This window comes from Bos indicus, chromosome 9 (assembly GCF_029378745.1).
Source record: "Bos indicus isolate NIAB-ARS_2022 breed Sahiwal x Tharparkar chromosome 9, NIAB-ARS_B.indTharparkar_mat_pri_1.0, whole genome shotgun sequence".
Taxonomy (NCBI): Eukaryota; Metazoa; Chordata; class Mammalia; order Artiodactyla; family Bovidae; genus Bos; species Bos indicus.
In genome coordinates, this window is record NC_091768.1 from 83297562 (window position 1) to 83312548 (window position 14987).

The 14987-nt window shown below is 38.8% G+C and overlaps 1 protein-coding gene across 6 annotated transcripts in view; it reads right to left on the reverse strand.

The window, feature by feature from the left end:
* Window positions 1–330: 330 nt before the first annotated feature.
* The window catches only part of SHPRH (SNF2 histone linker PHD RING helicase), a 91688-nt gene continuing 77031 nt past the window's right edge, over window positions 331–14987 (reverse strand). For 3 of the 6 annotated variants that reach the window (XM_070796309.1, XM_070796310.1, XM_070796312.1), the window contains 5 exons: window positions 12942–13034; window positions 11942–12028; window positions 10993–11171; window positions 3946–4026; window positions 331–2218 (listed from right to left, as the gene is read on the reverse strand). In XM_070796309.1, the coding sequence (XP_070652410.1) occupies window positions 1906–2218; window positions 3946–4026; window positions 10993–11171; window positions 11942–12028; window positions 12942–13034 (753 nt within the window). In that variant the 3' untranslated portion in view covers window positions 331–1905. Of the gene's footprint in view, window positions 2219–2378; window positions 2554–3945; window positions 4027–10992; window positions 11172–11941; window positions 12029–12941; window positions 13035–14987 lie in introns of those variants that run through there. The other 3 variants (XM_070796311.1, XM_019967553.2, XR_011568514.1) reach the window with 3 other exon arrangements.

Sequence of the window (14987 nt, forward strand, 5' to 3'; positions counted from 1 at the left end):
CGAAGAACTGACTCATTTGAAAAGACCCTGATGCTGGGAAAGACTGAAGGCAGGAGGAAAAGGGGATGACAGAGGATGAGATGGTTGGATGGCATCACCAACTCAATGGACATGAGTTTGAGTAAGCTCTGGGAGTTGGTGATGGACAGGGAGGCCTGGAGTGCTGCAGTCCATGGGGTTGCAAAGAGTCAGACATGACTGAGTGACTGAACTGTCAGAACTATTTTGAAGAAAGAATGTCTATAAAATATAGGGTTCTGTGGTTTAAACAATTTTGACACCTTTTGTTGAAAGACCAAAACAAACAAAAAATGAAAACCCAGCAGTATGTTCTATGGATCAGAAATTTAATAAATGCCCGAATTTCAATTTACACTAAAATATTTATTTAATTGATGACATTTTACAGAAATAAATAAGAGCAGTTTTTCTCTAATACAGATAGGTATATTTATCTATTTATATTTTTATATTTCTCTTTATACAAAATTGAAGCATTATCAAATTACTTTCCCTAAAACTGTAGCGCAAAAAAGAATACTAGGAAACAGAAAGAAATACTGAAACATGTTCATCATTAAATTAGAACCAAGGGCCTTCTGAATTGCAGCAAGTTATGATTTAGAGAAAGAACATGAGATTTGGAGCCAAGGACCTGGGCTCCACTGTTTACTTGCTATGTGTCATAGGCATATTTCTCAGTATTTCTGAATCTCACTTCTCCACTTTTAAAACAGGAATGTTATAAATTTCATCAACTTCACAGGACTGGTGGGCAAATTAAAACACATAAATGTATAGGAAAGCTCTTTATAACACATAAAGAGCTACAAAAATAATAGTTTTGTCTAATTTCATATAAAAGAATCAATGCATATCTTCCTTCAACTGAAGAATAAGCACCAGAAGTGTGTGTGTGTTTTCTTCAGTTGGATATGTCACTCTATAAACCAGAATAAGAAAATGCACCTTAACTAAGCACCAAAGCCTCTTGGACAAATGAGATCCAGGGTAAATTCCTGCTAGTTTTCTGGACAACTAAGTAGGAGTTAATGAGTCCTGAGGGTCATTTGAAACTCTGAAGGCTCAAAGAAAATAAATCAAGAACACTTGTATTACATCAAATGGCTAGGATACAACAAGCTACTCCTTATTTAACAATTTCAAAGTCCATTAATTCTTCACAGAAGAAACACTGGGTTATTATCACTTGCAATTATTTGCTTCTGTGAATATGACATTCTCTTGTTACAAAGATCAAATGCTAATCCTTGAGGGAAGTACTAGTGGAATGAAATAACAAACCCTATCATAAATTTAGATATTAGTGGCTAAAAAGTCTAGTTACACAAGAACATAGGAAAGAAAAAGAATCTAAGACATTAGTATGTAATAATGGTTAAAAAAAAACACACACAAAAAAACCCTGCCATATTGTTATAATCATAAAAACTGAAATTATAGACACTGCAATATTTACAGATCAATCTTAAAACGTAAACATTTAGTAACACAAATTAAAAGTAGAGAAAACAGATAATTTTAATTAAACATTAATACACTTAATAAAACTACGTTTACACTGATAATACTTAACATATAGAAATACTTAAAGTGTTCAGTGTTTCAATTTTTAGTAGCAAGATACAGAGAAAAGAAGTAATTGTCTAATATTAACTTACTGTTGGAGCTACATTACTCTGAAGTTACTATTTATGGAGTTACAGTCTATAACTACTCAAAGAACTGGGAGCTAATATAATTCACCATCTTTTAAAAATATTACTAATAAGATATTGGTGAATCCTGTGCTAAAGATACTGAAGGCTCTTCCAAAAATGAGATCTATGTTGGTTGAGTATACCGAGTCATATAAAACTAGAATAGTTGAGTTAGTCTCTTATTCTAACTTCTTTTTAAGACTGATCTTATCAAAAGAAAAGTACACAATACCTCTCTTAATTCTCTCAGATAGAGATATTCTTTGGAATAAAAATAAGTATTTTTTTGTGTGTGTGCACGTGTGCAGTTGCTCAGTGGTATCCAACTCTTTTGTGACCACTGTGGACTATAGCCAGCCAGGCTCCTCTGTCCATGGGATTCTCCAGGCAAGAATACTGGAGTGGGTTGCCATTTCCTCCTCCAAGGGATCTTCCTCGCCCAGGGATCAAACCCATGTTTCCTGCATTGGCAGGTGTATTCTTCATCACTGTGCCACCTGGGGAGCCCAAACATTTTATTAGCAGTGTAAAATTAAAGATCTTGATAGCTATTATGGAAATAGTATATTGAAAAGGACTCAAAAACTACTGGACTGTACAACCAAAAAAGCGATAAATTCATTCAACTAAGAACAGTGTTTACTGACATCTACTGGATTGTTTTACTTATAACTTTATTCTATAAACTATGAAAAATTTAAAATACACTAAAGTCTGGACTGAATCAAGTGTACTTCATTCAAGGTCTTCGGTGTCTTTGGTAAACAGGTCTGCCAGGTCAGCCACGGTCAAGACGGAGGCCTCGGAATGCTTTGCGGAAGGGTTCGTGTGACTGCAGGATTTTTCCAAGTGAGCAAAATCAGAAAGAAACCCCAAGAAATAAATTATTATGTTTGTCTTTATATACTGTTCTGGTCTCATAATAATGTAAGACATAAAAAAATATTAATATTATATTTTTAATATAAGAGTATGTTCCTAAGTTTTTGTAATTGAGTTATAAGAAACTCCTAGAAGATGATGGAATCATTATTACAACTTGTTAAAATTAGGAAAGATTTCTATATAGCATTTTCAAGCTTTGCCATAAAATGTTTTCCTCTGTAGACGTAATAAACAAAACTCCTTGCCAACTACTACTAAGGCTTTCACCTTACAACCTGCCTTCTCAGTATCCAAAGTTCATTTATTTCAAGAAAAATTCAAGCTACTATTTTTATTGAGGCAGCTTAAATATAATCACTGAATTCTGTTATATTTGGAAATACCACCAAGAAAAAGCCTTCATGTTTGAGGCAAAAAGCTTTTGTGGCAGCCTCTTTTCCACAGACCACCAATGAAAAAGAATTTCTGGTTTCCAATGGCTGCTTTACTGTGCAAAGTACTAATACCTCTGCAGAAACCATCCCTTCCAAGGCAATCATCTCTTCTGAGTTTATCTTCCAATCACACCTATCTCACCAGAATTCAGTTAGGCATTAGTTTATGTTTAAAGAAAACATATATTGAAAAAAAATATATTAGGAAGTAAATATTAGGAAATTTTATGATTCCAAAATTAAGTTTTTAAAATTAAGGCTGTTTTAGTCTTCCTGCTTCTGCTCTGCCTGTAAGAGTAATAATACAATTACCAGCCTAGTTTTAAGTCCACACCTTTTAACTTGCATTAACGAACAAGTGTGCTGTAAGTTTCATGTTACAGATTTCAGACCAAGGCTTTTAGGTTGGGCATAAAGAGACATTTCATTTAACAAGTAATCAAGCGTGGCAAGGAAATGTAGGATAGTTCTCCCAAAGCCCTCTGCTGGCAAAATATATATTATACTTTCAAAGTATAATAGCTCTGAAATAAAGTTTCTTTAACAGTAGAATCACTTAAATATTTTTTTATGTATTGGCTGTTGTTCTTCAGTCTCTAAGTCGTGTCTAACTCTTTGGGACCCCATGGACTGCAGCACTCCAGGCTTCCCTGTCCTTCACTATCTCCCAGAGTTTGCTCAAACTTATAATCCCTATTAATAAATTAAGTCAAATATAGAATGCATGGAGTATTAGCTGGGAAATTTTGGATAGGTAAAATGTCATACCTTGCTCTATAAAAAGTATTTGCACTTATATCTTTTGGTTGACTAAGTGATCATCTAGGTGAAGAAGTTCTACACACTTACAACCTTATATGAACAGGAAAACTTCTGCCATCCACTTGAAGTGAACTGTTACCTACCTCCTTTCAGCAGTTTTCAGCATTGCTTGCATTCTTTCTTCTATTGTCGCTTTTATTAAGAATCTGTGTACAATAGTGGGTCTAGAAGGTACATAACAGTGATAAGTTTAAAAACACCTGTAGAACAATTTAGAATGAATAAACTTCATATATTACATGCTATATTTATCAGTCAGTATCTGCTGTGGCAGGTACTAAGCCAGGTGCTGGGGTGAGGGGGTTTGGTCAACAGTGAATACAACAAACTAATCTCAATGAATCGATATCTACAGTATCTACTGAGGGAAGACGTAGTAAAAACACACTATGTAAGACATTTGCAGGTACAGACAAGGTCATGAGGAGGCTGACATATGACCGGAAACATGACTGTTGAGAATAGGTGCCTATAAGCAGAGGAGGAGAGGCAGGAGCAGACAGAAGCTGACAGAAGCAGCAGTAAATCAGTGCCAAGTCCGAGCACAAGATTCAAAAGTCTGAGAGGCAGAAATAAGGCTAGCAGGGACGAAGCATACAGCGAGGGGAACGGAGGTTGGATTCCCTTCCTGCCCAGCCACCTGCAGGGTGGCTTAATCCTCCTTACCCTGCCCCTAACATAGTATATGTATTTATTTATTATGTTTATTGTTTACCATCTGTCTCTACCGATCCACTACAACTAGTATTTAAGCTAGGTAAGGGCGTCTCAAGTACTTAGAACAGTGCTTGGCATACAGAAGGAGCTCAATAAAAATTTACTGAATGAACAATGTGGATACTGTTGGAGGTAGACAGTTCAAGTTGGTGATGGAAAGATGAGTTACTTCTACTCTGTAGCTGTTTTCCTTTTTCTCCCTCAACAAGGAGGAGGAACAGAGAGACTGCAGATCCTCTCCTTAGAAAGCAGAAAAATCTATATACTAGGGAAGCAAAGTAGGATTGTTAAGCAGTGTTGAGTGGCCTTTATAGACTTGTGATCTTACATCTGAGATAAGCCAACTGTATGCTTTAGAAAACAATTAGGTAACAAGTCAGTGTTTAAAAATATAAGACAAGGCGAAAACAAACAGGGACCTCCCTGGTGGTCCAGTGGTTAAGACGCTGCATTTTCATATCAGGGGGCATGGGTTTGCTCCCTGGTCAGGGTACTAAGATAACATGCAGTGTGGTATGGCCCCAAATCAAACAAAACTACCCCCGTTCCCAACAAAAGCCCAAATCAAACAAAGAAAAGACCCAGTAAGACATAACTACACCGGCGCACTAAGCGCAGGCGGCTGCAACCGGCGCACTAAGCGCGGCCGAGAGGAGCTACCCCATGTCCGAGGTCAGGGGCGGTGGCCGAGAGGAGCTACCCCAGGCCCCAAAGCTCGAGCCCAGGGGCGGCGGCCGAGAGGACCAACCCCACGCCCCCAAGCCTGAGGCCGGGGCGTTGGCCGGGAGGACCAACCACATGTCCAAGGAGCCGTGGCTGCCGGGCTCAGGAGGGCCTAGAGGAGCTATCCCATGTTGAAGGTCAGGAAGGGTGGCGGTGACGAGATACCCCTCGTCCAAAGTAAGGAGCAATGGCTGCGCTTTGCTGGAGCAGCCGTAAAGAGATACCCCACGCCCAAGGTAAGAGAAGCCTAAGTAAGATGGTAGGTGTTGCAAGAGGGCATCAGAGAGCAGACACACTGAAACCATACTCACAGAAAACTAGTCAGTCTAATCACACTAGGACCACAGCCTTGTCTAACTCAAAGAAACTAAGCCATGCCCGTGGGACAACCCAAGACGGGCGGGTCATGGTGGAGAGATCTGACAGAATGTGGTCTACTGGAGAAGGGAATGGCAAACCAGTTCAGTATTCTTGCCTTGAGAACCCCATGAACAGTATGAAAAGGCAAAATGATAGCATACTGAAAGAGGAACTCCCCAGGTCAGCAGGTGCCAAATATGCTACTGGAGATCAGTGCAGAAATAACTCCAGAAAGAATGAAGGGATGGAGCCAAAGCAAAAAGAATACCCAGCTGTGGATGTGACTGGTGATAGAAGCAAGGTCCGATGCTGTAAAGGGCAATATTACATAGGAACCTGGAAGGTCAGGTCCATGAATCAAGGCAAATTGGAAGTGGTCAAACAAGAGATGGCGAGAGTGAATGTCGACATTCTAGGAATCAGTGAACTAAAATGGATTGGAATGGGTGAATTTAACAGATGACCATTATATCTACTACTGTGGGCAGGAATCCCTCAGAAGAAATGGAGTGGCCATCATGGTCAACAAGAGAGTCCAAAATGCAGTACTTGGATGCAATCTCAAAAACAACAGAATGATCTCTGTTCGTTTCCAAAGCAAACCATTCAATATCACAGTAATCCAAGTCTATGCCCCAACCAGTAACGCTGAAGAAGCTGAAGTTGAACGGTTCTATGAAGACTTACAAGATCTTTTAGAACTAACACCCAAAAAAGATGTCCGTTTCATTATAGGGGACTGGAATGCAAAAGTAGGAAGTCAAGAAACACCTGGAGTAACAGGCAAATTTGGCCTTGGAGTACGGAATGAAGCAGGGCAAAGACTAATAAGAGTTTTGCCAAGAAAATGCACTGGTCATAACAAACACCCTCTTCCAACAACACAAGAGAAGACTCTATTCATGGACATCACCAAGATGGTCAATACCGAAATCAGATTGATTATATCCTTTGCAGCCAAAGATGGAGAAGCTCTATACAGTCAGCAAAGACAAGACTGGGAGCTGACTGTGGCTCAGATAATGAACTCCTTATTGCCAAATCCAGACTTAAATTGAAGAAAGTAGGGAAAACCACTAGACCATTCAGGTATGACCTAAATCAAATCCCTTATGATTATACAGTGGAAGTGAGAAATAGATTTAAGGGCCTGGATATGATAGACAGAGTGCCTGATGAACTATGGAATGAGGTTCGTGACACTGCACAGGAGACAGGGATCAAGACCATCCCCATGGAAAAGAAACACAAAAAAGCAAAATGGCTGTCTGGGGAGGCCTTTCAAATAGCTGTGAAAAGAAGAGAAGTGAAAAGCAAAGGAGAAAAGGAAAGACATAAGCATCTGAATGCAGAGTTCCAAAGAATAGCAAGAAGAGATAAGAAAGCCTTCCTCAGCGATCAATGCAAAGAAATAGAGGAAAACAACAGAATGCGAAAGACTAGAGATCTCTTCAAGAAAATTAGAGATATCAAGGGGACATTTCATGCAAAGATGGGCTTGATAAAGGACAGAAATGGTATGGACCTAAGAGAAGCAGAAGATATTAAGAAGAGGTGGCAAGAATACACAGAAGAACTGTACAAAAAAGATCTTCACAACCCAGATAATTACGATGGTGTGATCACTGACCTAGAGCCAGACATCCTGGAATGTGAAGTCAAGTGGGCTTTAGAAAGCATCACTACGAACAAAGCTAGTGGAGGTGATGGAATTCCAGTGGAGCTATTTCAAATCCTGAAAGATGATGCTGTGAAAGTGCTGCACTCAATATGCCAGCAAATTTGGAAAACTCAGCAGTGGCCACAGGACTGGAAAAGGTCAGTTTTCATTTCAATCCCCAAGAAAGGCAATGCCAAAGAATGCTCAAACTACCGCACAATTGCACTCATCTCACATGCTAGTAAAGTAATGTCACAATTCTCCAAGCTAGGCTTCAGCAGTATGTGAACCGTGAACTTCCTGATGTTCAAGCTGGTTTTAGAAAAGGCAGAGGAACCAGAGATCAAATTGCCAACATCCGCTGGATCATGGAAAAAGCAAGAGAGTTCCAGAAAAACATCTATTTCTGCTTTATTGACTATGCCAAAGCCTTTGACTGTGTGGATCACAATAAACTGTGGAAAATTCTGAAAGAGATGGAAATACCAGACCACCTGACCTGCCTCTTGAGAAATCTGTATGCAGGTCAGGAAGCAACAGTTAGAACTGGACATGGAACAACAGACTGGTTCCAAATAGGAAAAGGAGTACCTCAAGGCAGTATATTGTCACCCTGCTTATTTAACTTCTATGCAGAGTACATCATGAGAAATGCTGGGCTGGAAGAAGCACAAGCTGGAATCAAGATTGCCAGGAGAAATGTCAATAACCTCAGATATGCAGATGACACCACCCTTATGGCAGAAAGTGAAGAGGAACTAAAAAGCCTCTTGATGAGAATGAAAGCGGAGAGTGAAAAAGTTGGCTTAAAGCTCAACATTCAGAAAACGAAGATCATGGCATCTGGTCCCATCACTTCATGGGAAATAGATGGGAAAACAGTGTCAGACTTTATATTTTTTTGGGCTCCAAAATCACTGCAGATAGCGACTGCAGCCATGAAATTAAAAGACGCTTACTCCTTGGAAGGAAAGTTATGACCAACCTAGACAGCATATTCAAAAGGAGAGACATTATTTGCCAATGAAGGTTCGTCTAGTCAAGGCTATGGTTTTTCCTATGGTCATGTATGGATGTGAGAGTTGGACTGTGAAGGCTGAGCGCCGAAGAATTGAGGCTTTTGAACTGTGGTATTGGAGAAGACTCTTGAGAGTCCCTTGGACTGCAAGGAGATCCAACCAGTCCATTCTGAAGGAGATCAGCCCTGGGATTTCTTTGGAAGGAATGATGCTACAGCTGAAACTCCAGTACTTTGGCCACCTCATGCGAAGAGCTGACTCACTGGAAAAGACTCTGATGCTGGGAGGGATTGGGGGCAGGAGGAGAAGGGGACGACAGAGGATGAGATGGCTGGATGGCATCACTGACTCGATGGACGTGAGTCTGGGTGAACTCCGGGAGTTGGTGATGGACAGGGAGGCCTGGCATGCTGTGATTCATGGGGTCGCAAAGAGTCGGGCAGGACTGGGCGACCGAACTGAACTGATCTGAACTGACAATTTAAATGTTACTTGGTAGTACTTTAGAACAATCTTGTATTTATTACAATTATATTACTTTTTCATATTTTGCTTGATGAATGTCTCTTTCCTGCTTAAAATTAAAGTCATCATTTGCTCTCTCAGCCACTGCTTACAGAGCAGGCTGTTTCTGAGTGTGGCATACAAGACCTTACCTCCTGCCACTCCTCTGCACATACTTTATACCACAGCAACTTCAAACTCCTGAAGGTCCTGAGAAACATCATGTTGATTTTCTCCTCTGTGTTTCTGCACAAGCAACTCTCTGCTGTGTGAGCACCCTTCTCTAGGCCAACTCTGGAGTAATTATTCCTTCAAGACTCAGTCTAATGAAGCCTCTCCTGATCTCTAGGGCACAAGAGTGCACGCTCTTCTTTGTTATCACAGTATTCCTGTTTTTGCACATTCTACTATAATATGTTAAATCATCTGTTTCCTGTATTACATAGTGATCTCCTTGGGGAAACAAGATTATATCTTATTCAATTTGAATCTTCAGGGTACAGCATATTTGTCATCATTGTTTAGTCACTGAGTCATGGTGGACTCTTGTGACTCCATAGACTCTAGTCTGCCAGGCTCTTCTGTCCATTGGATTTCCCAGGCAAGAATACTGGAGTGGGTTGCCATTTCCTCCTCCAGGGGATCTTCTGGACCCAGGGACTGAACCCACATCTCCTGTATTTCAGGCAGATTCTTTATTGGTGAGCCCACCAGGGTAGCCTCCAGTGTCTAGAATAATATCTGACATACAGCAAGTGTTCAATCAATATTTATTTAACAAGTGCTTAGTATGGGTGCCACCACCCCTTTGGCAGGAAGTAAAGAGAACTAAAGAGCCTCTTGATGAAAGTGAAAGAGGAGAGTTAAAAAGCTGGCTTAAAATTCAACATTCCAAAAATGAAGATCATGGCATCCGGTCCCATCACTTCAAATAGATGAGGAAAGAATGGAAACAGTAACAGATTTTATTTTCTTGGGTTCCAAAATCACTGCAGATGGTGACTGTAGCCATGAAATTAAAAGATGCCTGCTCCTTGGGAGAAAAGCTATGACAAACCTAGAGAGCATGTTAAAAAGCAGAGACATTACTTTGCCAACAAAGATCTGTCCAGTCAAAGCTATGGTTTTTCCAGTGGTCATGTATGCACGTGAGAGTTGGACCATAAAGAAAGCTGAGTGCTGAAGAACTGATACTTCTAAACTGTGGTGCTGGAGAACACACTTGAGAGTCCCTTGGACTTCAAGGAGATCGAACCAGTCAATCACAAAGGAAATCAGTCCTGAATATTCACTGGAAGGACTGATGCTGAAGCTCCGATACTTTGGCCACCTGATGTGAACACTGGAAAAGACTCTGATGCTGGGAAAGATTGAAGGCAGGAGGAGAAGGGGACGACAGAGGATGAGATGGTTGGATGGCATCACCAACTTGATGGACATGAGTCTGAGCAAGCTCTAGGAGTTGGTGATGGACAGGGAGGCCTGGCATGCTGTAGTCCATGCGGCTGCAAAGAGTTGGACACGACTAAAGGACTGATTTGTGAGTATGCATGCATTAGAACAAATTGAAAGCATCTAACATCCAGGAGGTAGTGCATCTGAGAGGCTGTATAAAGGATAATTATCCATTCTGAGATTTGAATAAAAGTAGTACATACTACATAATATTTACTATTAGGTTTACTTTAAATAATTATCTCTTATATTAGATCGGGAAGGTTGTACTTTCCTAAAGGGAAGCATTTATAAAAGAGCTATTTGTTTTCAGTTATGCATGAGATATGGCTTCTTTTAAATAGTGGCTACTTTAGCCAATCAACAATCAGTTCTTCTCAAAGTTAATGACAGATGCCTTCAGCTTAATAGCTGTCTTAGGTATTTTAAGAAACTATCTTGATGAAGTGACCAGGGTAGCTTCTGAAGAAGGAAAGACAAAAATCTGGGAGAATTTGGGGATTTGCTGTTTGGAGGAGAGTCACTGGAAATCTCAAAATATCTTCTGGTCATATATTAAGAATTGAAAATTTAATATATAAGTAAGTCACTAAAAATGAATAGGTTAAGATGAACATAAATGAAGAGTTTAAATGCTGATCTGTATCTTAGAAACAAGAGCAAATGTGCCTGAGGTTAACTTTAGTCCTTACTTTGTTTGTCCGATCCGGTGCACCCTTCCGATGGCCTGAAGCTCATGGGCAGGGTTCAATATGGGCTCCACCAAGAGAACATGAGTTGCTTCAATGATAGTTAATCCATTAGAACCTGTGTGCAGGGGCAGCAGCAAAATATTGATTTGGGGATCATATTTAAATGCTGACAGGTTCTCCTAAAAAAAGAAAGGTACATTTAAATTTTAGCTGGATAGTTAAAAATAAAAGCAGGATACTACAGCTCATGCTAAAATGCCTAACAGTATCCAGGTCACTGTGAAAGGCAATAATTAAGAAAATTAAATGTAAGATGACAACTTTTAGAAAACAAAATCATGTGGCTTGACTTTAAGAAAAAAAAAGCGTCACACAACCTCTTGTGTTCTGTATAATACGTAGAAGAATCACAAGATACATGTATGTGATGTATGCAAATGAAACTATATGAGCTTAGAGGAAAGAAGGAGTGAGAGAAAGCGCTAGAGTGAGTATAAGAGACATGAATCTGCTATATTTTCACTTGGTCTTTTTTTGGTGTTTTTCTCTTAGGTTTGTATCTGTCATTGTGCTGAGGGTGAGGTAAGCACAATTTGACCATATGCAGTTTTGCCTAATGCAGTGTTTTTAGAACTTAATTTTAGGGGCATGAGGCCTCTGTCCATTCAAAAGGTATACTATAGGCCATCTTTTCCTATGTTAAAGAAACGGACCTCAAGTCATAAGATCTTTAAATATGGTTTGCCATGGGTATAACTGAATAGATGTAAAGTAAATGCAGTTTGTTTACTTTGCCTTTAAATGTTAATCTTATAGTCAATCAAGAACTCAAACTGTTTTTGTGGTTTATATGACACACGACAATAAATGCAAGTAAGCTAGTTAAGAGCAGTTTCAGTTTGTAACTGAATTCACTCCAAAAAACATGAGTAAAGTCTTCTTGACATACCTGAAATGTCTTAACACGACTGATCTGTGCAAATTCCATGTTGTTGTCAGTGAGAGCTTTTGAAATAATGTCTAATACATCTTGCCACTAAGAACAGAGAAAACAGAAAACCAAATATTTACACATAGCTTTCATGTAAAAAGTATTTGAAAAGGGACTAAACCAAAGTAAGCTTAACCAAAACCAGCTTCATACCTCAGAATTAAGTAAACAAAAACAAAAACTTCAAGCGTAATACCATTAGTATTATTTTCTATCCTGAAAGATATTTTAAATCAAATGCTGGTTAAAGACAGGGTAAAAAAATGAGCATCTTTAATAAATGAATTAAAATAAACATAATTAATAGAAAATAAATTATGGAATATATAAATAGATGTGGCTATTTATCTTTCAAAAATGAAAACTAGAAGTTCTGCTGCTGCTGCTGCTGCTGCTAAGTCGCTTCAGTCGTGTCCAACTCTGTGCGACCGCAGAGATGGCAGCCCACAAAGCTCCCCCGTCCCTGGGATTCTCCAGGCAAGAACACTGGAGTGGGTTGCCATTTCCTTCTCCAATGCATGAAAGTGAAAAGTGAAAGTGAAGTCGCTCAGTCGTGTCCGACTCTTAGCAACCCCATGGACTGCAGCCTACCAGGCTCCTCTGTCCATGTTCTACTCAATACCTTTTATTCAACAGGTTAATTTTCTTTTCCTTAACCAAGTACATTTGTGAAATGACTTTCAAGTTTATAGATTTCAATTTTAAAATAGTAATATAAGAAAATCCCTAAGTAAAATTAATATAAAAATACAGCTATGGGAATTGCTTTGTGAAGCATCATCAAATTTCTCTAAAAACAATTCTATCCAATGGATATAGGAAAAAAAATTTAACAAGGAAAAGTCGATCAGTAATTCTAAATCTCAGTTACATCAGAACATTAACAGTTCATTCTCAGATATAAACTGACTGGAAACAGACAGCCAGTCCGAGTTAACACCGAGGATGCTGACTGTACCGTTGAGAAGACAAGTGCCTTCGCCCCTGGGTCTCTAAGCTGGATTCTCATCAGAGTTCTGACCACAGCTTCCACTTTTGTAGAATGGCTGCCCTTTGAACACAAAGGAGAAAACCCATTATTATCAAATAAAATCCAATTAACAAGGGAATGGACAGTCAGGGTAAAACACCATCAAAACTGTATGATAGGTACATATATGTTTATTCTTTTTCATTTCATATTTGCTGGAAATTTTCTTCAGCCTCAAACTGCAGAAGTTACAGATTTATACCCCAAGAAAATCAAATATATAAAAGCACTCCAGAAATTCATAAGACCCTAAGGTAAGCTTTTTTAGTTAAGTGGCTATATTTTGCAATTACAAAACTTTGTTATTTTAGATAATTAGAACATATATTAAAAAACATTCATCACTTTAGGTAGTACAGCACTGAAATTGTTCAGAATATAATGAATCAAAACTCTAATGTAAGCAAATAGTAAAGAACATAACCCACAAAAAATCCTTTCTTTTAAAAGGGGCATTACAAAGGACAATGACAGAGGTACCAATGATGTCCACTTGGACAGAGGCAGATTTATACAAAGCTAGATAAACACTTAAAAACTGCTTTTTGTACTCTGCATAACCATTTCTAAGATAAAGGAATAAGAAAATGAAGAAATAACACAAATGTTTTTGAAGCCTTCATTGAGAAAGTTTTCCTCCTAGAATGCTGTGGGAGGATGGTATGACATGGAGCTTAAGGGCATGAGATTTTGAGTGAGATAAATTGAAATTTAATTGCCAGTTCTGCAGCTCCTTAGTTATAAAGATTCTAACCTTTCTAAACCTTAGTTTGTCAAGCAGGGATGATCATTATATCTATTTCCAAAGGTTGCTGTGATGGTTAAAGGAGAAAATGTGTACAAAGCGTTTAGCCCAGTACTCCAAATAGTAGACACTTGGTAACCTTTCAGAGACATAGTATCACCCTACAAGAGGGGTAAATGTTACCAAAAAGTAAAAATATTCCCATATTACTATTGCCCTCACATCACGCCCCCTTACTACTTTTACACAGAGATACTTAAAGGTAAAAATAGAAACAAATAAGGAAGAAAACTTTATTAAGTTTACAGTCACCAACAAAGAATTAAGCAAGATTTTTAAATTCTCATATTAAAGTCCTATATCTACATTTGTTTTTCTGGATATGTAGACTTTCAATTATACTTGAAAGGTTAAAAAGTATAAGGGACCTATTTCAATCTAAAAATTATCTTAAATAAGAGCAAAACCATCTCAAATAAAACAGGAAATTAGCATAAAGTAAGAAACTTCCATGTTCCTTGAAAGGTCTCATTTTCAAAGATATTTTCAGGTGAAACACCAGGATAACTATGAACTCTTCTAAAATTAAGCTGCTTCTTAACAAAAATTTCAAAAGAAAACAGAATAACCTTTTATAAGCAAAATTCCAACCTGGAGTGGTAATCTGAAGGAAAAGACTAGAGTTCAGTTCAGTTCAGTCGCTCAGTCATGTCCGACTCTTTGCGACCCCATGGACTGCAGCACACTAGGCCTCCCTGTCCATCACCAACTCCCGGAGCTTACTCAAACTCACGTCCATAGAGTCGGTGATGACATCCAACCATCTCATCCTCTGTTGTCCCCTTCTCCTCCCACCGTCAATCTTTCCCAGCATCAGGGTCTTTTCAAATGAGTCAGTTCTTCGCATCAGGTGGCCAAAATACTGGAATTTCAGCTTCACCATCAGTCCTTCCAATGAATATTCAGGACTGACTTCCTTTAGGATGAACTAACTGGATCTCCTTGCAGTCCAAGGGACTCTCAAGAGTCTTCTCCAACACCACAGTTCAAAAGCATCAATTCTTTGGTGCTCAGCTTTCTTTATAGTCCAACTCTCACATTTGCTTATTAATATACATTTACATTAATTTCATTCTTTTTTGTTCTTACAAACAGTACTTTAGTGACTATACTTAGAGGATTGGGTACGTGTGCACAGAGTTTTTGTTGGATAGGCACATCTAAGTGGA